We start from the raw sequence: 19,279 nt of genomic DNA, 5'->3' as shown, positions 1-19,279 counted from the left end.
AACCGGAAGTGACGTCATTTTTTTTCAAAACCGGAAGTGACGTCATTTTTTTTCCAAAACCAGAAGTGACGTAATTTTTTTTGTCAAAACCGGAAATGACGTCATTTTTTTCAAAACCGGAAGTGACGTCATTTTTTTCAAAAACCGGAAGTGACGTCATTTTTTTTTCAAAAACCGGAAGTGACGTAATTTTTTTGTCAAAACCGGAAATGACGTAATTTTTTTTTGTCAAAACCGGAAGTGACGTCATTTTTTTCTTCAAAACCGGAAATGACGTCATTTTTTCAAAACCGGAAGTGACGTCATTTTTTTTTGTCAAAACCGGAAGTGACGTCATTTTTTGGTCAAAACCGGAAATGACGTCATTTTTTTTGTCAAAACCGGAAGTGACGTCATTTTTTTTATCAAAACCGGAAGTGACGTCATTTTTGTCAAAACCGGAAGTGACGTCATTTTTTGTCAAAACCGGAAGTGACGTCATTTTTTTTGTCAAAACCGGAAGTGACGTCATTTTTGGTCAAAACCGGAAATGACGTCATTTTTTTTTGTCAAAACCGGAAGTGACGTCATTTTTTTTTAATCAAAACCGGAAGTGACGTCATTTTTTTTATCAAAACCGGAAGTGACGTCATTTTTGTCAAAACCGGAAGTGACGTCATTTTTTTTGTCAAAACCGGAAGTGACGTCATTTTTTGTCAAAACCGGAAGTGACGTCATTTTTTTTGCCAAAGCCGGAAGTGACGTCATTTTTTTGTCAAAACCGGAAGTGACGTCATTTTTTGGTCAAAACCGGAAGTGACGTCATTTTTGTCAAAACCGGAAGTGACGTCATTTTTTTTGTCAAAACCGGAAGTGACGTCATTTTTTTTTGTCAAAACCGGCAGTGACGTCATTAAGCTACCATTTATTTCTGATAACTTACACACTGTGAATCATCAACGACATAAACCCCCGTGGTATTGATGGCAATGAGTACCGACATATCCCTGTTAGTAATCCATGATGCCAATCCTCTGACCGGTCTCTCGATTTGTCCCTGAAAGAAGGCCGATCCATAGCACGGTAAACCCCAGCAAAATTCAAGGTACTTTCTCACAAGTTTCCTCGAGTTCGGCGTTGTACCCGAATGATTGGGTATTCGTTTGTACTGCTCAAGTAATCTCGCCTCTGGTGCACCCTTGCCACCAACAATACCGAGACCAAAACCTAATCCAAATAGAAAACCTGGTGATGTGTAATGATGAGGAAGAAATTTGGCTCGATGCTTTCGAAAGTACGCCAGTGTGTGTGTTTGGGGATTGTAGGGGCCCAATTCTATTCTAGCCTGGAGGGCACCAAGACTCGCGTATCTCGCCTGTCCCTCGCACGGATATCTCCCTGAAAAATATATAAAAATCACTTGATAATTTAATTCACAGAGAAAACTATAAAATATAATCCAGTGGAGATCTTCCGAAATGATCCAATATTGAATTTCCAATTTTCCAGAATAAGCGATTTATTTAAAAAACTATAGATCTGTTGTGAAAAACCCAAATGACTTTTTTATAGCTGATTAAATTCCCGATGAAAAAGGTGTCTTGATATTTCCACCCAAAATCACTAGTTATCAAATGAATTCGCTAGACATATCACAATTACCTTCTAATACGTTGTGCCTCGCTTCAGCGTACAGCAGTTCAAGCATCTTGGGATCCTTAATCATCTCCTCGTCTATTCTTGAGAGAAATACATTTCTCCTGAAGTAGAGCAATGGCTCCTCATCACTCTGTTCCCTCGTACCGTACTTATTCACCAATTTACTCCACTTTGAGGCAAGATCTATGGGTCTATGATTTGGCCTCAACTGTAGCTCCAGCTGAGATGAACACATCCACATTGCAAATACTGTTTCACCACTTATCTGCGATAATCTTGACATGCCTATCTCGGGCTCTGTCTGTACGATTGACTGAATTTGTTGGGCCGTTGAATTTCTATCAACTTCCATCGTTAGAAAAACACCTGACATTAAATATACCGCTATTCGAACACTTTGACGAGAATTTTGAGGTGCAGGCTCTCCCTTCGACGATTGAACATCTGGAAAAATAATTAGCTTTATCAATTACATATTCCATTATGTTGCAATGACCAAAAATTATTCATAACTTTAAAAATTATTTAATTATCATCAGAATGAATGTCAAATCGATTATTTCAAAAAAAGTATTTCTCTCATTACTTAACGATGCAATAATTTTAATATAATAAATAAAATAAAATAATTTACTCACGTGGAGATGCCTGTGCCTCTCGTTTCCCTGAATTTGGGTACCGTCTCCCCGGATTGGCTCTCCTCCCACTGCCTTCTTCCTGCTCCATAATTCCCTCTCAATAAAAAAAAAATCACTTATCACTTACGATATCCTCTGCCTCTCACTATCCAACGCACATTTCAATCCCGAGTCTCTCCATCCTCTCCTCTCATTGTCCACCAATTTCTGTTTACACCACATGATATTCCACTGTGTCATCAAAAAAACACTCGAGGCTCTTGTAACCTCTCACCCCTAGGTCTTCGTAGATTTCAAATAATTATTCCCCGGAATAATTCTCTTGAAATGTTTCCAATTCACTCAATGCGTCATATCTATCCTCGAAACTCTCAGCTGATGATTTTGTGATGGACTCGCGCGTCAAGTATCGAGAAATTAATTCGAGCGAAAGCATTTTGTCCAGTTGTTTTGGGGGAGGACTATTGATTTTTTATGCCACCCCTTTTGGTGGCTCTGGGAAACAAAACGCATGCGCAATCTTGTGTTCAAATATCAGATTTTTCTCGCATCTGTTGTTTATGATTATAGGAATTGTAATTGAGGTGCTGTGGTCGCAGGATAAATCCTTAATTCAAAAACATTATCAGAATTCATCCAACAATTTTAGCCGCTATTTTTGACATAACACAAGAGTTGTTTAGTAGATGTATTTTGTATTCCAGAGGTGATACAGTAATTATACAAGTGATTAAGGTACATTTTTTCAGGGAAAATCGATATTTTTTGTCTGTGGAAATATCTGGGTGTTTGTTTCGGGAAGATCTCCGGAATTAATGGTATCAGGGCAAAATGTTGAAGAAACTTTTTGTCGCGGAAGAAATGCTCTACAAAAAAATTTTCATCACATTTTTCGATAACTCCATTAATTCCCGAGATATTTTTGAAAGAAAAATAGCTGTGGTTTTTTAACAATTATAGAAATTCAGAATTCTTCAGAGTATTTTGAAAATACGGTCGATAGTCTCGGTTTTAAGGGAAAACGGCAGAGGAATTTTTTTTAGAAAACTGAATTCTCCACAAAAAATTCCCCTAACATTTTCCAATAAAACTCTTCCTTTCGGAATTATTTTCCCTATAGTCTCTAATGCACCACAACTGCGGTAGAATAATAATTCAAGATTATTCTCTTCAATCGAATTACGAATATTTCGATTTGTCAGTTATTTACCATAGAATATTTAGGTCACGTGATACATACTTGAAAGAATAATTCGAGGTCTTCCATAGACAGAATAAAAAAAATGAAACTAATAGATAAATTCCCCTCTTTCTAAACTAGATTTTCTCCTCGTTTACTTAAATCAAATCAGCGACGTTCATGGGCATCTCGTCGATCTGCGTGGAGTAGTATTGCTCAATATCTCTAAGAATCCTGATGTCATCGGTCTTGACAAAATTAATAGAGACACCCTTTCGTCCAAATCGACCAGATCTGCCTATTCTGTGGATGTACAACTCCCTGTTATTTGGGAGATCGTAATTTATCACAAGCGAGACCTGTTGGACGTCTATTCCTCGAGCCCAGACGTCGGTTGTAATCAAAACTCGACTGTAGAAAGAAAAAAAAACAAAATTACCATCAATTCCACGACATGCGCACTTCCATTTTCAATTGCACCCTGAATTTATAACAGAATTACCTCTGCCCTGATCTGAACTCCTTCATAATATTGTCCCTCTCCTTCTGGGGCATATCCCCGTGCATCGAACACACTGTGAAATTCGCCTCTCTCATCTTTTCCGTCAGCCAGTCGACCTTGCGTTTTGTGTTGCAGAAGATGACAGCCTGTGTGATGGTCAAGGTGTCGTAAAGATCGCAGAGTGTGTCGAATTTCCACTCCTCTCTTTCCACAGCAACGAAGAACTGTTTGATACCCTCCAGGGTCAACTCATCGCGCTTTACGAGAATTCTTATGGGATCAGTCATGAATTTACTCGTCATCTCTAGGATCTCGTGGGGTAGGGTTGCCGATACCAGGACGACTTGGGTCGCTGGTGGTAGGTAACGATAAACATCGTAGATCTGCTCCTTGAATCCCTTGTTCAGCATCTCGTCTGATTCGTCCAGCACCAGCATTTTTATGGCTCTTGTGCGTAGAACTCGTCTTTTTATCATATCTGCAACACCATCAATTAATTAAACAAAAGCTACGGATAATTACATAATTAACTCATGAAAGAAAATCAATTGGAGCTCGAAAATCGATCTATCCAAATTGCCCCTTTCTAATACCCATTTTATTTCTTCAAGGGATGATTTTACAGAAAAATTTTAGAGGAATTTTTCGTGGGAAATTAAATTTTCTAAATGAAAGGTCCTTAGACTCTTGCGCGTAAATTCCTCCTGTCTCGAGAGAATCCAATAATTACCGAAAACTCTCCCAGGTGTCCCGGAGACGACGTGCTGTCCGTAGTCCAGTTTCCTGATGTCTTCACCCAGGTTTGTGCCACCAATGCAGGCGTGGCATTGCACATTCATGAAATCCCCAAGGGCAAGGATTACCTTCTGAATCTGAACAGCCAATTCCCTCGTGGGTGACAGCACAAGTACCTGAGTCTCACGCACTTGTGTGTCCAACGACTGGAGAATTGAAATGGAAAATGTCGCTGTTTTTCCCGTTCCTGATTGTGCCTGGGCAATTACGTCTCTGCCCTTCATTATGGGCTTTATCGAACGCTGCTGAATGGCCGAGGGCTTCTCAAAACCTGAAATTCAAAATCATTAATTCACAAATTCCATTGAAAAGTTTCCCAATATTTTTTGCACTCTCAGAAAATTGAATTAGAAAAAAATTGCAATTTAGGAAGAATTATCAGAATTTTTTTTTCAAGAAAAAAAAATCTTGTTATTTTCCGGAAGAAGAAAAATTCACACATCTGACATGAAAATTCTTTGAATGTAGAGTAAATGAAAATTTCTAGAGAAAAATTGCTTGGCATCCCAGAACGTCTACAAGATGTTGATTTCAGGTTAGAATTTTCCTTAACCCGAAAACTCTGGGAAAAACTCACCGTATGCGTAAATTCCTCGTAGAAGCTCATCCCTGAGCCCCATATTATCGAAAGTGGGAATAACTTCGACATCCTCACTAGTTTCAAACTCAACATTCGATAAATCCTCGCTCTGTGCGACACGACGTGACTTTCCCTCCGCCATTTTGCCAGATTACTAAGAAATCAAACAAGGAATTGTTTGGAGCCACTTGTGCGTTCCAGTCGTCCCGTCAACCCTTCGTTCACCAAAAAGTCACTCTTGATTATCGAATTTCCTCGAAAAACCAAAAAATCCTATCGGAAAATCCCGGAGAAGTCGAAAAATTTCACACGTGCCCATGAAAAAACATTTCTAGAGTCAATTCCCTCGATAGAATTGAGGAAAACTCCCTGGAACACGTGGAGAAAAATTAGAACAGGTTAGACCCCGAGAGGACTCGAGGAAAATCGAAGAAAATCGAGGATAAACTCGTGAAAATGTTTGGGAGAACAAAGTGCAAGGAAGTTCCCATTCTCGTGGAGCTCGAGGAACAGCTGACGAGTGATTCCTGTGCAAAAATCATTACTGAGTTGATTAAATACATTCTCTACCAGAAACAGCAGATTCCCTTCTCCTGGGACTCACTGGTGCAGCTCCAACCGAGATTTAAACCCAATGACAGGAACTACGGATTCACGAAAAATCTTTTTGCGTCTCTGGAGAGTATATCCGGGGAATTGACAGAACAGCTGCACCTGGGGGGTTGTGACGTCAAGGAGGTGGTGATGTTGATAGGTGCTACGACGATTTCCCCAAAGTTCTTGATCAGAGTAGAAATCCCTGGGAATATTCTCAGCAGCAGAAGACACATGGAGTTTCAGCATTCTTACAGGAAGCCTCTGCTCACGCTGATGAGGTACTTGAGATTATTTCTGTAATTAAAAATCATTCGCTTATTTTAATGCAATTTTTTTTTTATTTAGAAATAATTAAAAAATCTATTAAAATCTCCATTTTCTACATCTGTAGGAAAATATTATAGGAATAATTAATTTAATTGCGAAAAATAATGAGTAATGAATTGATGAATTAATGGATTAATTTCCAGAACTGTTATCGAGTGCCAGGAGTTCCAGGACGCGATGACTGTTCCCCTGGTTCCTACGAATACTTTTGTCCTCCTCCAGAAGAGCGACTCAAATCCAAAATCTGATTTTTTCCTGCCGAAGCCCCAGTACTCCCCGAACTCCCAGTCTTTGAGTTTTTGTATTAAACTCCACCACAACGAGATCCGGGGGGACTGCCAGTGCTCCGGCATCGTCAGGCCGTACTTCGACAACCCCAACGATCGGCTGCAAGACATCTCCGAGGAGAAACACGATGTCGTTGCTCCCTACCTCTGGTATCAGTCGAAAGAAATCGTCAAAGGGTTTAAATACCAGAGATAACACTAGAAAAATCAATAAAATTAATTCGGAAGTCTAGGAAATTACCACCGTCGATGCAATTCCACGTGATACATTTATTTAATATTCTCGAGTTAATTGAAATATCTGAGAACTAAGACTTTTCTTTTTTTAAGAAACAGCAGGCGAGGGAGGGATTTTTTTTATATTCTTAATTCAAGAATAAATTTTACTGTTGAGGTCTCGACTCAGTATGAAGCAAAAAATAGTGTAAAATTTAATTTCATAAATGATTTAATTAAATACTATTATTCTCCTATTATGTTATTATTTTCTACTATTTTTTTACTGTAATTTCCATAATTTTTAAAAACAGGGATTGATAACTATTTCAGATGATGGAAATTAAACGAAAACTATTCTTCACCCCCTCGACCTCTAATTCAAGTTAGGTGAATAGGTTATTAGTTGTGACTCATTAATTGATGCGTCTACTTTGTGGACACAGTCGACGTTGAAGTTAAATGAATAAAATTTTTGTACAAAACTCGACTGAGTAATTCATTGAGAGATATATAAATTTTCTATTTCTTTCACTCCCCATCCTATTTCTCTTCTATTATCAATTTTAATTTTTAATTTGCTCTGTATTATTATCTGGCGAATCTGAAGAAATGTTTCATGACTGTTTTGCTCTAAATTAATAATATAGTTTTATAATAAACAAATTGTTCATCTCCTCCCCTTCTTACAATCAGAAGTAAAAATCTCGCTTTGCGTCATGGAAATATTATTCTTTCGCTCCCTCGAGAACAAATAATTCCATATTTTCTGTTGACTCGCGTAATTATCTCTCATGATATAACAGATGGTATTAAAAATATTTGGGGTCATGAGGTGCATTCAGATGTAAACGACGAGACGCTGGATTTAAAATCCAGTTGACGTCGCAACTTGTCAGTTGATTAATTTCCCTCGTGGGTATCGATTCAAAATGGGTCTCAAGTGTCTCACCCCTGAGCAGAAGAAATTTTACGTTGAAAATGGTTTCGTGAAGCTCTCGGGGATCTTGACACCCAGAGAATTCGAGGAGATCTCCGAGGCTTACGACGATATCTTCACCCGGAAACAGCGAGACCGTGGAGCTGAGCTGGAGAGCTCCTGGAAAGGAACTGAAATGTCAAAATTAGCTAAAAACCGAGATTATACAGTAAGTCAAATCCATCATCCCACATAATTATGATAATAATGTAATGATAATTATTTATGAATAAAAAATGCCGAAAATTTCAAGTTTTCTCTCAGAAATTCAATTATCCTTCTATTTTTAACAATAAAATCACCAAATGCAGAAATATTTGTTAAAAAATGTAAAAAAAATTGCAGGTGAAATCAGTGCATGCCCTTCAGTTGCACTCAGCAGCATTCACTCGCCTGCTGATGCACCCCAGGTTGCTGGACGCCTTGGAGGACATAATGGAGACACCGAACATTCTTCTGCACCACACGAAGGCCCACCTGAAGCCCCCGGAGACAGGTGCCCCCTACCTGATGCACCAGGACTACCCGTACTTTCCCTTCAAGAATCACTCGATGGTAGCTGTTTTCCTCCACCTGGACGACACAACCCCTGAGAATGGTGGCCTCGCTGTGTATCCAGGAAGCCACAAGCTGGGGCCCCTGAAGCCTCACACATCCCACGACGAGCACAACGGCACGACCTTCTACGTCGATCCCCAGAAGTTTCCCCTGGCACAGGCAACTCCAATCTCAGCTAAAAAGGGAGAAATTGTTATTTTTTCGTATCTTCTGCTGCATGGGTCTTACTTGAATCTCTCGGAAAGGCCTCGGAGGATGTTCCTCGCCCAAATCAGAGCTGCCGACGACGAAGCCACTGAGGATGTCCACAAATCCCCCTGTCACGATATGGTACTCAGGGGGAAAAATATTCGTCGAGAGGCTAAGATGAAGGATCGGTATATCCACTGATACCAATTCACTGAATTGATAATTGATGTGTAAATACGAATAAATATAATTACATCCTTTCGTTGGAATTAATTGTTGGAATTCATTCGATTTTTTATTTAACAAAGTGAAGTTGTGGAGTGGTACAGAGTGAAGTTAGTAGATAAATGACTAAAAATATTGTTGTATCTTTAGACAAAGAACTTCCTCTAATTACCGATAAACAATTGAAGAAATCAAAGAATTGTTCATTAAATTCTCTAATTCTTGGAATTATTTTTCCCTAAATCATGATCCTGTCAAATTACGTCGCCCAATAGAAAGGTAGATACGATAACACCAAAGAAGAAGAACAAATACCTCAATTCCAAGAATTCGATATAAAATAATAAACGAAAAAGAAATTCTATCAAGTAAAAATAGAGATGGAAAATCAAAACAATCGAAACAAATACCAGGAGTTTCTGAAAAAACTGGATGGAGTGACGAATCGTCGACAGCCAGAAGAACTTTCGAGTGAGTAATTCCCTCCGTCGAAAACCTAGACTCCAAATCGAAAATTTCATTGTCACCTCAAATTCCAGCATCAACCCCATCCCCAACGGTCTCAGACCTCTGGAGAACCCTCCAAGGAGGGACTGTGACCTCCTCGACCTTCGCCTGTCCTCACTGTCCTCACTGCAGCGCAGCCCTGACACCGCAGCTTCCCCAAAGTTCTCCAGACTCCCTCCTGACGTCCTTGAATTCCCACCAGACAGAACTCCAGTTTCTGAACGCCATCGTCTGGATGACGTCGATAATGAGTGCTTTCCCAGTGGTACCGATCTCCCAGATGAAGAGAACCCTCAAGGCCCTTGTGGAGATAGAGGAGAACCCCCCACCGAGGCTCTCAATCCAGAAAAAATCCTCAGTGAAAGGCCCGGGACTTGGTCCTGAAGGTGGACTATCTTCCCCACGTCCGCCAGTTCTCTCGATGACCCTGGAGGTGTCTCCAGGTCTTCGGAAGACCCGGGGAAAGAACACGTCGTCCTCTGGAGGAGAACAGCAACAGAGAGATGAAGAGATTCAAGCGAAAAAGAGGAAGCTGGAGGGACAGGACAGTGCTGTCGTCCTCGAGGGCTCCCCTGGCAGGACGTGGGTGTCTTGTTGTCCTGAGGAACTCCGGGATAACGAGTGGACATTGGTAATCGCTGAGAGTGATGGTGAGGACACTCAGATGACACCAGATATCGATTTCGAGTCTTTCTCTGGAAATAGAACTGTCAAGGACAGTGGCATCTGTGAAGATGTTGGAAAGATTCTTGAGGAAGTCCAGGAGGCTTGCGAGCTAGTGGAACAGGAACAGGAGGTGGAAGAGGAGGAGGAGGTAATTTCCTCTCTGGAGTTTTCAGGAATCCTCAGGGAATTCCCCACTCACTCTGTTGCCATCAGCATCGTCAAGAGCACTCTGGAGGCTCTAGAAAATGAAGATACTGTTGAGTACTGCTGGAAGGAGAGGCCCATCGTCGAGCAGGCGATCAAGGTCATCCTCAGATTCATCGATATCGTCGCTGTGGAGGAGTACAAATGTCCCGGGTATCTGGATTTCTTCGTTAAATTTGCAGTGCAGACTGTTGTGAACGTCATCCAAGGGTTTGACGGCCTTGAAATGGTGGTGAGTCATTTTTAGAGTTTTAGAAACTGAGAATATGAATAAGAAAATTGAATTTCTCATTGAAAATATAAATTGGTATTCAAATAAAATAGAAGTGATTTTTATTTTGATTTTTTTTTCGGTTATTTCTCTATTTTTTAAATTATTTTAGGACGTAAAAAGACAAGAACACTTGATGACGATTCTCGAGCTGTGCAATTGTCGACTAATTTGTGAAAAAGTCGTCTGGTATCTCATGGAATCATTATCGAGTTTGTCAGATGAGAATTCAACACGCGAGGACCCCCTACTCATGCTCTCGTGGCAGGAAAAAAGTTGTCTCTTAATTGAAACCCTCACTGTAACACTGGAAAAGTACCTGAACATCATAAAAGTAAATAACGTACAGCCACTGGATTTTTTCCACAGAAACACGAGCAATTCGACAAGAGAATTATTAAACGCTTGGTCAACTCACGTCGATAATTTCGTTGAGAAAAATCTCCACACGTCTGTGGCAAAAGTATCACTGGTGAAGAACATCTTCCGAAAATTCAGAACCAAACTCGAATCAAAATTAATCTGAATCTAAATAATGCATCAATCACAGGATACAGCAGAAATGGAAAAACCCACGTGATGTACTGATTAAGTTAATTTAATGTCAATTATTCTATTACATAATGACGAATGACTGTTGTCCGTTCACGTTGTTACAACCGATTGTTGTAATAAATTGATAAATTTTCGTTATTATGAGTAAACGTTGAATACCAGAGAATTTCCTGGATTCTTATTTTTTGCATTGGAATAACAAAGATTTTTTGATCGAGATAAGTCGTGAGTGATTTATCTCCAGGTTTTCTTTCTCAATCATGCGAAAAAACGAGGAAAGACCGTATAATTATCCAATTCGAGTGAAACTAAGGCCTAGTAGCAACACAGGAAGACTAATCAAGAATAATCTCGAATCTGATTTATCGTGTCCTGGTGATTCTTTCGGGTCATCCGACGAGGGTATATGCTGGCAGATGGATTTTTCGTCGACAGGAAGTATATCCTCCAGGATGCTGCTGAATTTAGTCAATGGACAGTACTCCCCACAATTATTCAGCCTGATGGGATCCACCTTGGACCGGGGCTCAGGAAGATAGAACATCTGAAAAGAATAACACGATAATTGTCTCCTGGAGTTTTCTTCTGAAGATTGAATGAAAAATTGTCCTGCCTGGATTGAATAATCGAGACTATTCGATTCTCTGTAAACTTCGAAAATAATTGATGCTCCTTGTTTCACAATATGCGGTGTCCAGGCCCCCAGATTCTCCAGCAAACCCATGACTGTTCTGTCTTCTCCACTGTACAGTACTAGTTTCAGTTTCGAATTTCCTTGGGCATCTTCGTGCGCCACTGCATCTCTCAGGATCTTCTTCAGCAGAGAACCCCCGTTCAATGTCCTCTGAAGACGAGTCTTAGAGAGGGTTTCATACGCCTTCAGGGATACGTTTTTCATCTCACCCTGAGGGAAAATGTGATTGGCCCAGGCAGGAAGACTCACGTTCTGGGCTGCCTATTTTCGACAAATGAATTTTCATTAAATCATGAAAATTGTGTATAAATAATTTATGATTATATTAACTTATATAATAATGAATTTTATATACAATTTTCATAAACAGTCCCATGGAAATTATTTCATGACTGAATTCACTATAAATTAATTTGCAAATCTCGCGTCGAATATTATTTCTGAATAATTGAATTTACAATTGTCTCGAGGCAGGAGTACAGCATGGCGACATCCCAGGGTGTTTCTATTTTCTTTCCATAATGAATAGTCAAGAACTCGAATAAAGATTTGTGCTCTTCCACGATTGATGAAAAATTTCCATTGACTTTCTGTTCTTCAGCTTTGAATGTTGGACAAAAATATCCCATCAATAACGTATCCTCATCTGCAGGTACAAAATCTAAAATTGAAAACGAATAATTAATGCTTAATATTAATTAATTATTAGGATCAGGAGGGGCTGAGGTAATACGGAGGTAAAAAATAGTTTCATTCTCAGTTTTCGCTATTTAATTATTTTTAATGCTGATGGATTTTTTAGTAATTAATTGAAGGATTAATCGGGGAGATGGTGTACCTGTGGGGACCGGCTGCCAGTCGAGATCTTCTTTCCATTTTTGTTCAGGGGCTGGGGGCCATAATCCAGCGTTGACAAGCTGTCCAGATATCATGGACAACGCATATTCACTCGTCCTCATGCTCATGAAATCAGGATGATAGATATCCCCCAAGAAAGAATCATAGATTTGACGGATTACAACTCCCAGGCTGTACAAATCCAATTTGGCTTTCTGCAAAAATATCAACAAATTCATTTTTTCGTATTTATATTCTGATATGACACGAACAAAAGCATCTGCAACAGCAGAGGAAATTAATTGATTAATATTAACAAATTGCTCTGGGAAAATTCAAATTACATTATTCATATCAAACGTTTGCTCCAGGAAGTGTCGAAAATCCAGAAGTCCTGGGAAAATCGTTCCATTGGTTGTCTCCACGGGTGCGTAAAATTTATGCGAAAAAACCTGTAATTACGCAAGTCTCTGATCAAATAGAATTAAAAAACGTTTAACTAATTATCACGGATATCTTCTCATTTCTCAATTTTCATTTACGAATTCCTGACGAACGGTTGATAAAATTGACGTGAATAAATACATCGTTCTAGATTTTTGGAAGAATTTTAAGTTTTTCATGATTTTTTTTATTCTCAGCGTACAATTCGAAAAGTTCATAAAATTTGAATAAAAATGTATAAAAAAAAGTAATTAAACATTCATAATTAATTAATTAATCACCACTAATTAATGATATTTATAGACAAAATGTGTAATTCAAACCACTAATTAACTAATTCCCAAATTAATTAATTATTTTTTTAAACGTGATATAACGATAAAACTTGAGAACGAGATATTTTTAAACGTCAATCTGATCTAGGTTTATAGATAAATTAGCAAAAAGTCTGAAGAATGAGAAGATATCAGAACTAACTCTGAGAAATCTCGATGCAATCACTTACAATATGAACTTGTTGAAGTTCTTGTCCTGATAATACTGCAGTAGCTCCCAGTAACACCAGGAAATTCACTCTCCACATTTTTGTTCTGTACTAACAACTAGACAAGCCAATTGATGAATTGATATTCAGTTTTCCTACGATGAACTCATGCTGCAAGAAATATTCACGTAACTCATTCCATTAAGTGTTATCTGTGATTCAGGAATGAAGCCGCAATTTTCCTTCTCAAAAGTCAAGGTCATGTGTAATGAATACTTTCAATAATCTAATATCAATTGAAAATTTGAAAACGATCTATTGATTAATAATAATTATTGTTACAGGTACGTTCCCTGTTTTATTCGACTCTCTCTGTAATTTTTTCATTAATTGGTAATTAATTATGGATAAATACCGAATTGAGGATTTCTTGACGACTGGGCCAGTCCTTGTCTGTGATAGCTCCGTGACAATGTCGGGATCGAATGATCGTGTTGACGTGGAAAATAAAAATTTTTTATCAGAAGGTGAAAACAAACAGTTTAGTGGTTCGTCACTTCCCCTACCAGTTGTAATTATATTTGTAGAGTAAATATCTGATTTTATGAGTCTTGTGACGGCATCTCAGGATTACCCTGGATTGAGGCAATTCTGGGTGCCAATTTGGGTGGATTATTTATTTTTATAGTGAAATATTCTCCAGGGATTATAGTTTTAAAATATGTTGAACAATGAATTTAACACTTTTTATGGATTTATTTCCTCAACTTAAATTTATTACATTCCCATAAAAATCGATGCTAATTTCTTTATTTATTCTTATCATTTTGCAACATAAATAATTGATGATACGAATTTTTTGATAATTGTGTTGTAATTATTTATTCATACATTCATATTTATTTATGTTATAAAAATCAGTGTCATAAACAATTCAATAACTGTTTGTGGTTTTTTTTTTTTTTTTTTGACCCTTTTTTAACTTTTTTTTTTTCAAATTCCAATAGTTCCAGAGATATTTCCAATGGGTATTCAGTGATTTTGTTGCCACGCAAAGATAATAATCGAAGGACAATTGTATTTCCATGTGTGAGACGATTGTTATACACCAGCAAACAATGATAACAACAACAGTACTTTACTATAAAAAAAATAGACAATCAATTTTAAACATTTTTCTGCCACTTTTTGTGCCTCTTCCTCTTCCTTAACAAATTCGTTGTTCATCGACAAACTGTTGAATATCCATTACAAATAGTGAAAGCTTCATTTATTTATGTTTAATCAATAGTGCAATTTATTATAATTAATATAAGAAATAAAAGCAATTCTAGTAGCCCCAAAATAATAATAAAATATTTTTATCTAGTGCAAAATTATCTTCAAGTGTTAGACACATTTGCGCTGATTTTATTAATAATTAACACCCATAATTGACAATTAACATCGAATGTTCTTATCAGCACAAACGATTGCCGCTAGGCAGTGATATTTCAGAATCAAGATTAATGTTGAAATTCTTGAATGAAGTATCTAAAAGAGTCAGAAATATTAACAATCATTGGAAATGCGGATTAACCGCTCTAGTCCTATTGGATCCATAAAAATTATTCATTCAGAAATCCGAGGATTGTCACGTGATTTTCACGGGGTCTTCAGCCGTTTTGATACCCAAGTTGTAGGAAAGAAGATACCAGTTGGAACTCGTCGACAGGTGCTTTCGGGTCTTGATCAATTGCCAACTCAATAATCAATCCCCAGAGACTGCGTAATCATCACGATCTCTACATCATCTCCAAAGGCAAAGGTCCAATTTTTGATTTATCTTATCATTGGGAAAGTGTCTGGTGGTAAACGTCAAATCCACTCCCATTTTTTTATAACAAACTGGAAATAACGAGAGAATAAATGAAAGCAGAATTGAAAATTCGATTGCCGAATATCCTTACGCCCGTTTTCGGTTAATATCTCGGAGATGAAGAAAGATACCGATTTTTTTATTGATATCTTTTTTGTAGCTATCATCTTTTTCTATAAAAAATGTTTATGCCAAAAATTTAATTTGCTCGTTAGATTTCGAGATATCGGCTAAAAACTGATGTCGAAAAAATGCTATTCGCCTACTTTACCATTTCGCTACTGAATCTTCAATTTTTATTGGAGATTGTTTAAAAATTTATGGTTTTTGGCTTTCAGAATTTTTTCATACCAAGTTCAGTCTACTGGGGGAATACTCTAGATTTATTGACAGAATATCTGGAGAAATCGTCAATAGGATTCAGTTATTCCGGTGAGAAATGCTTTTTGCAATAGAAATTTTTAGTAAAAATGCAATATTTTGGGAAAATTCAGTGGAATTTTTAATATATTCTAGAAAAATTATGAATGCTCCGTCTTTAGTAGAATTTATTCTATGTAAAATACTTAAAAAATTTGTCGGCATAGCGCGTTTACTGCATTTTTATCTGTTCAAATTCAAGGAAAAATAAAATTCTGTGCGAAAAAGTGAACGAAAAATCCCCAACAAAAAACAGAAAAAAAATAAAATTCAAAATCCATCGCCAATAGTTGTATTAAATTCCATTAAAAAACCCGTCGACAGTCTCTAATAAAGAATAAATAAATTCACAACTAACGAAATTCTCAAACAATTGCAGTAAAATAATAATTTCTTCTCGATAATGTTTTATATTTCTCCGTAGTTGAATTTTCCGCTAAAAATTTGTATATTTAACTTGAAAAATCATAAAAATAATCGCGACATTTTGCGACTCGCGAGTGGATATAAGTTGAGATAACTTCGCCTTGCAAATCATTCCTGAATAAACATTCATAGTTGAGAAATTCATGAGTTGTGAGTTCATTACTCATTAGATTTTTTCGTTTGAATTTTCGTTGTTTTATCGGTGATTGTATCACCTGTCTTTATCACGGATAATCAGTAAATTTACGGCAGAGGTACTTGTCCGGTAATTTAGTTGGACTTCTACAGTCATTGGAGATTCTTCAGGTGATCAGTCTAAAAAAAAAATCGTATATTCAATTATACCGCAACAAGAAAAAAAAGTAAATAAATTCAATTTCAAAACCGTGACGTCAATAATTTATTCACAATCCGCTCTCAAGTATTTGTTTAATTGATTATTCAAAACATCGATTGATTCTTTATTATGAAAGAAATAAAAAAATCACAGAATATATTATCGAATTTAGTCATTATCTAATAAATCAATTAGGGAATTAATTGATTGTTAAATGGAATATAAAGTAGATTTTCTGGAATTAAATCGAAGGGAAATTGAATTATTTGAAATAAAAGAACGAAAAATTAATGAATGTGCGGGAGTTAATTAGTTATGGGTTAATCGTTTTAATTATGTTTTCAGGTCATTAATCTCCGAGTGGTATCTAAGACGTGATGACACCTGTACGTCAGTCATTATTTATTCTAGTCATTACTTTAATTGCAGTGAGCGCAAGGCAATTTCGATTGAAGCACGTTTCTGTGGTGAGTACCTCAAATTTTTTTCAACTCCTTGGGCCCAGTGGGGCCCAGACAAATTTAGTGGCTATTTTAGAGATTCATCAAAATTCATATTCCATCATCAAATTCCAAAATAAATAAATAGATGAGTAAATAGATGAATAAATAAATAAATAAAGAAATGAATAACTGAATGAATAAATAAATTGAGAGTTCATTACACATTTTTCATTTTTATTTTCTTATCGATTTTTTCGATTTTTAAGTGTTTAAAATTATTACAAAAAACAGTTATTGAATTATTTATAGTAATTATTAAATTAAAAATTGACTGAAGATTCAAGTCAATTCATAAAGTAAAACAAAAATTTAAATGATTAATTCCCGAAATTTCCAGGAAAAAAAATTACCTCCACCTGTGATACTTTAAAATTCTTGTGGTACCTGAATTTTCAGGTATTCCGTCACGGAGATCGTGCCCCGGACACCAACGCAGCCGAGAGATTCCCCAATGATCCCTACGTGAACGACGATTTCTTCCCACACGGCGTTGGCGGCCTGACGAACGTAATCTCCCAGAGCAATTACCTAATCGCTAAATTAATGAGTTAAATAAAATTACTATGGAACAATTAATTATTCCAGCAAGGCAAACGACGTGAGTTCGTCCTGGGGCGGAAACTTCGAGATTTTTATGGGGACTTCCTTGGAGATATTTATTCTCCTCTTACTACTTATGGTCGCAGTACTAATTACGAAAGAACGAAAATGTCTCTTCAGGCCGTTATGGCAGGATTATTCCCTCCAACGCAGGCCCAGCGGTGGCATCCTGACATAAATTGGCAACCAGTCATTACTGATTATGTAAGCAGTGAAAATGACTTCATCATGGTCCCTGAGGAGTGCCCGCAGTGAGTTCTCGTTAACCAATCTCCATAATTAATTAATAAGTTAATTGAGATGACCATTAAAAATTGGTCCACCCTCAATTTTCCACATTATCCTATATTTAAACAAAGATAAATAGGTAAATTGAAAATTCAGCAATAATTCGATATTCCAAATCTCGCAATTAATCATCAATTGAAAGATTAATTGATTGCTCTGTTCATTTATATTAATCATTCCATTAATAACGAGATAATCTTATGATTTTTCCCTGTGAATAATTCGTAAAATAATGCGCAATTTAAATTTTCAATTCAATGTTTTAACAACAATATAATAATTATTTCACAAAAGATAATTCCATAGAAATTTGAATAAAAAGATAAAGAAATTTTATCTTCTGAAATGATTGATTAATTTTATTTCTAATGAATAAATAAAAGATTCTTAAAATCGTAGAAAATAAATTTATAATTACATCTCGATGATTTCAGGTACTTGAGGGAATTAAGGAGAGTGAAAAATCTTCCAGACGTCCGTAATAAATTATCTGAATTCTCTGTGTTGATGAGGGATTTATCCGATTGGACTGGAAAGCAATTCCGAAGCTCCAACGACATGTTTAACCTCTATCATGCCCTGACAGCGGAGAATTCACTGAACCTCGATCTTCCCCGTTGGTCTGCCGATATATTCCCTAATGGTCTCTTGCTGAATGGCACGATTCTGGAGTACGATGTCGCGAGCTACGGTCAGAAGCTGAAGAGACTCAACGGGGGTGGGACAAAATATTTCCAATAATTACTAACCGAAAATTACCCCAGATTATCCCTAATTAGGACTGAGAACTAACAATCCATTCCAGGAATGCTCCTCAGGAATATCATAGAAACAATGGAGAATGTCATCGAAAGGAGGAGTAGAAGAAAACTTACACTGCTCAGCGGTCACGAGACCAACGTCGCAGCCCTCCTGAAGACTCTGGGGATCTATTATCCTCATGTTCCTCAGTACTCCAGCGCCGTGATCGTGGAGTTGCTCTCGGATGGAGAAGAATATTACATCAGGGTAAAAATAACAATTTCCATTGACTTTCATATTTACTCGATGAATAACACTATAAATAGTATAAATAAATACCTGGAAATTGATTAATTGTAATAATTAATGAACATTCTGTCGACTTATTGAACACTTTGATTGATCGATTGTCATTGCAGATTAAATATTACCTGGGGATTCCCGCAGTTGCTGAGGAGATGAGTATTCCAGGCTGTAACTCTCCCTGTTCTTTCCGCCAATTTATCCGTGTTCTTCGAAGTGTGATACCCTCCGACGAGGACATGATCTGCGTGAAGGACAAAGTCAACAACATGAATGATTATTACAATTACTACTCGGCCACACCGTAATAGAAATAATTGAATTGATTGTGATTGTTGTTGAAGAAATGTTGTTCAAGTGCAAGGCAAGACAAATAAATCATGATAATTTCGCAAATATTACGATTCATAGAAATAGAATATTTCCTGAT

The 19,279-nt window shown here is 37.1% G+C and overlaps 7 protein-coding genes across 11 annotated transcripts in view; 4 read left to right on the top strand and 3 right to left on the bottom strand.

Moving 5' to 3' along the window:
• Nucleotides 1–2,870, bottom strand: part of Bili (FERM domain-containing protein 8 Bili) — a 4,266-nt gene extending 1,396 nt beyond the window's left edge. The window contains exons 1-3 of the mRNA XM_011305163.1: nucleotides 2,277–2,870; nucleotides 1,642–2,082; nucleotides 923–1,377 (exon numbers count right to left, since the gene is read on the bottom strand). Coding sequence (XP_011303465.1) covers nucleotides 923–1,377; nucleotides 1,642–2,082; nucleotides 2,277–2,364 — 984 coding nt within the window. The 5' untranslated portion in view covers nucleotides 2,365–2,870. The remainder of the gene's footprint in view (nucleotides 1–922; nucleotides 1,378–1,641; nucleotides 2,083–2,276) is intronic.
• Nucleotides 2,871–2,951: 81 nt separating this feature from the next.
• LOC105266767 (eukaryotic initiation factor 4A-III) lies at nucleotides 2,952–5,557 on the bottom strand. The gene is made up of 4 exons (XM_011305164.1): nucleotides 5,331–5,557; nucleotides 4,689–5,024; nucleotides 3,959–4,436; nucleotides 2,952–3,867 (listed from the first exon to the last, which is right to left on the bottom strand). Exons 1-4 carry the CDS (start codon nucleotides 5,473–5,475, stop codon nucleotides 3,615–3,617), a joined length of 1,212 nt encoding a protein of 403 aa, XP_011303466.1. The 5' UTR covers nucleotides 5,476–5,557; the 3' UTR covers nucleotides 2,952–3,614.
• Nucleotides 5,558–5,770: 213 nt separating this feature from the next.
• On the top strand, nucleotides 5,771–6,760 carry LOC105266762 (MAD2L1-binding protein). The gene is made up of 2 exons (XM_011305160.1): nucleotides 5,771–6,208; nucleotides 6,401–6,760. Exons 1-2 carry the CDS (start codon nucleotides 5,790–5,792, stop codon nucleotides 6,738–6,740), a joined length of 759 nt encoding a protein of 252 aa, XP_011303462.1. The 5' UTR covers nucleotides 5,771–5,789; the 3' UTR covers nucleotides 6,741–6,760.
• An 865-nt stretch (nucleotides 6,761–7,625) lies between these two features.
• Nucleotides 7,626–8,772, top strand: LOC105266761 (phytanoyl-CoA dioxygenase, peroxisomal-like). Its single transcript, XM_011305159.1, has 2 exons — nucleotides 7,626–7,908; nucleotides 8,085–8,772. Exons 1-2 carry the CDS (start codon nucleotides 7,693–7,695, stop codon nucleotides 8,685–8,687), a joined length of 819 nt encoding a protein of 272 aa, XP_011303461.1. The 5' UTR covers nucleotides 7,626–7,692; the 3' UTR covers nucleotides 8,688–8,772.
• A 92-nt stretch (nucleotides 8,773–8,864) lies between these two features.
• Nucleotides 8,865–11,179, top strand: LOC105266759 (uncharacterized). The gene is made up of 3 exons (XM_011305157.1): nucleotides 8,865–9,182; nucleotides 9,251–10,320; nucleotides 10,472–11,179. Exons 1-3 carry the CDS (start codon nucleotides 9,092–9,094, stop codon nucleotides 10,883–10,885), a joined length of 1,575 nt encoding a protein of 524 aa, XP_011303459.1. The 5' UTR covers nucleotides 8,865–9,091; the 3' UTR covers nucleotides 10,886–11,179.
• Nucleotides 10,942–14,096, bottom strand: LOC105266760 (venom acid phosphatase Acph-1). The gene is made up of 7 exons (XM_011305158.1): nucleotides 13,789–14,096; nucleotides 13,395–13,544; nucleotides 12,790–12,897; nucleotides 12,447–12,660; nucleotides 12,067–12,269; nucleotides 11,528–11,869; nucleotides 10,942–11,458 (listed from the first exon to the last, which is right to left on the bottom strand). Exons 2-7 carry the CDS (start codon nucleotides 13,470–13,472, stop codon nucleotides 11,204–11,206), a joined length of 1,200 nt encoding a protein of 399 aa, XP_011303460.1. The 5' UTR covers nucleotides 13,473–13,544; nucleotides 13,789–14,096; the 3' UTR covers nucleotides 10,942–11,203.
• A 904-nt stretch (nucleotides 14,097–15,000) lies between these two features.
• On the top strand, nucleotides 15,001–19,247 carry LOC105266758 (venom acid phosphatase Acph-1). Of its 5 annotated transcripts, none has more exons than XM_011305155.1 (8): nucleotides 15,001–15,174; nucleotides 15,570–15,663; nucleotides 16,760–16,881; nucleotides 17,314–17,424; nucleotides 17,503–17,768; nucleotides 18,240–18,523; nucleotides 18,611–18,813; nucleotides 18,966–19,247. In XM_011305155.1, the coding sequence occupies exons 3-8, from the start codon at nucleotides 16,792–16,794 to the stop codon at nucleotides 19,155–19,157; spliced, it is 1,146 nt and encodes a 381-aa protein (XP_011303457.1). In that variant the 5' UTR covers nucleotides 15,001–15,174; nucleotides 15,570–15,663; nucleotides 16,760–16,791; the 3' UTR covers nucleotides 19,158–19,247. The 5 variants fall into 5 exon arrangements, with proteins under 5 accessions (XP_011303457.1, XP_011303455.1, XP_011303454.1 ...); XM_011305153.1 differs by having other exon boundaries at nucleotides 15,001–15,180; XM_011305152.1 differs by lacking the exons at nucleotides 15,001–15,174; nucleotides 15,570–15,663 and adding an exon at nucleotides 16,179–16,383.
• Nucleotides 19,248–19,279: the final 32 nt, after the last annotated feature.

This window comes from Fopius arisanus, unplaced genomic scaffold, assembly GCF_000806365.1.
Source record: "Fopius arisanus strain USDA-PBARC FA_bdor unplaced genomic scaffold, ASM80636v1 scaffold00041, whole genome shotgun sequence".
Classification (NCBI taxonomy): domain Eukaryota; kingdom Metazoa; phylum Arthropoda; class Insecta; order Hymenoptera; family Braconidae; genus Fopius; species Fopius arisanus.
Note: the sequence above shows the minus strand (reverse complement) of the source record. Positions and strands in the feature narration are given on the sequence as shown.

Coding starts and splice junctions, on each gene's coding strand:
- LOC105266767 (XM_011305164.1), bottom strand. CDS start 5,475: ATGGCGGAGGGAAAGTCACGTCGTGTCGCACAGAGCGAGGATTTATCG. Junction 5,025..5,330: donor ACGAGGAATTTACGCATACG/GTGAGTTTTTCC, acceptor TTTGAATTTCAG/GTTTTGAGAAGCCCTCGGCC. Junction 4,437..4,688: donor GACACCTGGGAGAGTTTTCG/GTAATTATTGGA, acceptor ATGGTGTTGCAG/ATATGATAAAAAGACGAGTT.
- LOC105266762 (XM_011305160.1), top strand. CDS start 5,790: ATGTTTGGGAGAACAAAGTGCAAGGAAGTTCCCATTCTCGTGGAGCTC. Junction 6,209..6,400: donor CCTCTGCTCACGCTGATGAG/GTACTTGAGATT, acceptor ATTAATTTCCAG/AACTGTTATCGAGTGCCAGG.
- LOC105266760 (XM_011305158.1), bottom strand. CDS start 13,472: ATGTGGAGAGTGAATTTCCTGGTGTTACTGGGAGCTACTGCAGTATTA. Junction 12,661..12,789: donor AAACGTTTGATATGAATAAT/GTAATTTGAATT, acceptor ATATTTTTGCAG/AAAGCCAAATTGGATTTGTA. Junction 12,270..12,446: donor CTGGCAGCCGGTCCCCACAG/GTACACCATCTC, acceptor TTTCAATTTTAG/ATTTTGTACCTGCAGATGAG.
- LOC105266761 (XM_011305159.1), top strand. CDS start 7,693: ATGGGTCTCAAGTGTCTCACCCCTGAGCAGAAGAAATTTTACGTTGAA. Junction 7,909..8,084: donor CTAAAAACCGAGATTATACA/GTAAGTCAAATC, acceptor AAAAAATTGCAG/GTGAAATCAGTGCATGCCCT.
- LOC105266758 (XM_011305155.1), top strand. CDS start 16,792: ATGACACCTGTACGTCAGTCATTATTTATTCTAGTCATTACTTTAATT. Junction 17,425..17,502: donor GCGTTGGCGGCCTGACGAAC/GTAATCTCCCAG, acceptor TAATTATTCCAG/CAAGGCAAACGACGTGAGTT. Junction 18,524..18,610: donor GCTGAAGAGACTCAACGGGG/GTGGGACAAAAT, acceptor AATCCATTCCAG/GAATGCTCCTCAGGAATATC.
- LOC105266759 (XM_011305157.1), top strand. CDS start 9,092: ATGGAAAATCAAAACAATCGAAACAAATACCAGGAGTTTCTGAAAAAA. Junction 9,183..9,250: donor ACAGCCAGAAGAACTTTCGA/GTGAGTAATTCC, acceptor CTCAAATTCCAG/CATCAACCCCATCCCCAACG. Junction 10,321..10,471: donor TTGACGGCCTTGAAATGGTG/GTGAGTCATTTT, acceptor AAATTATTTTAG/GACGTAAAAAGACAAGAACA.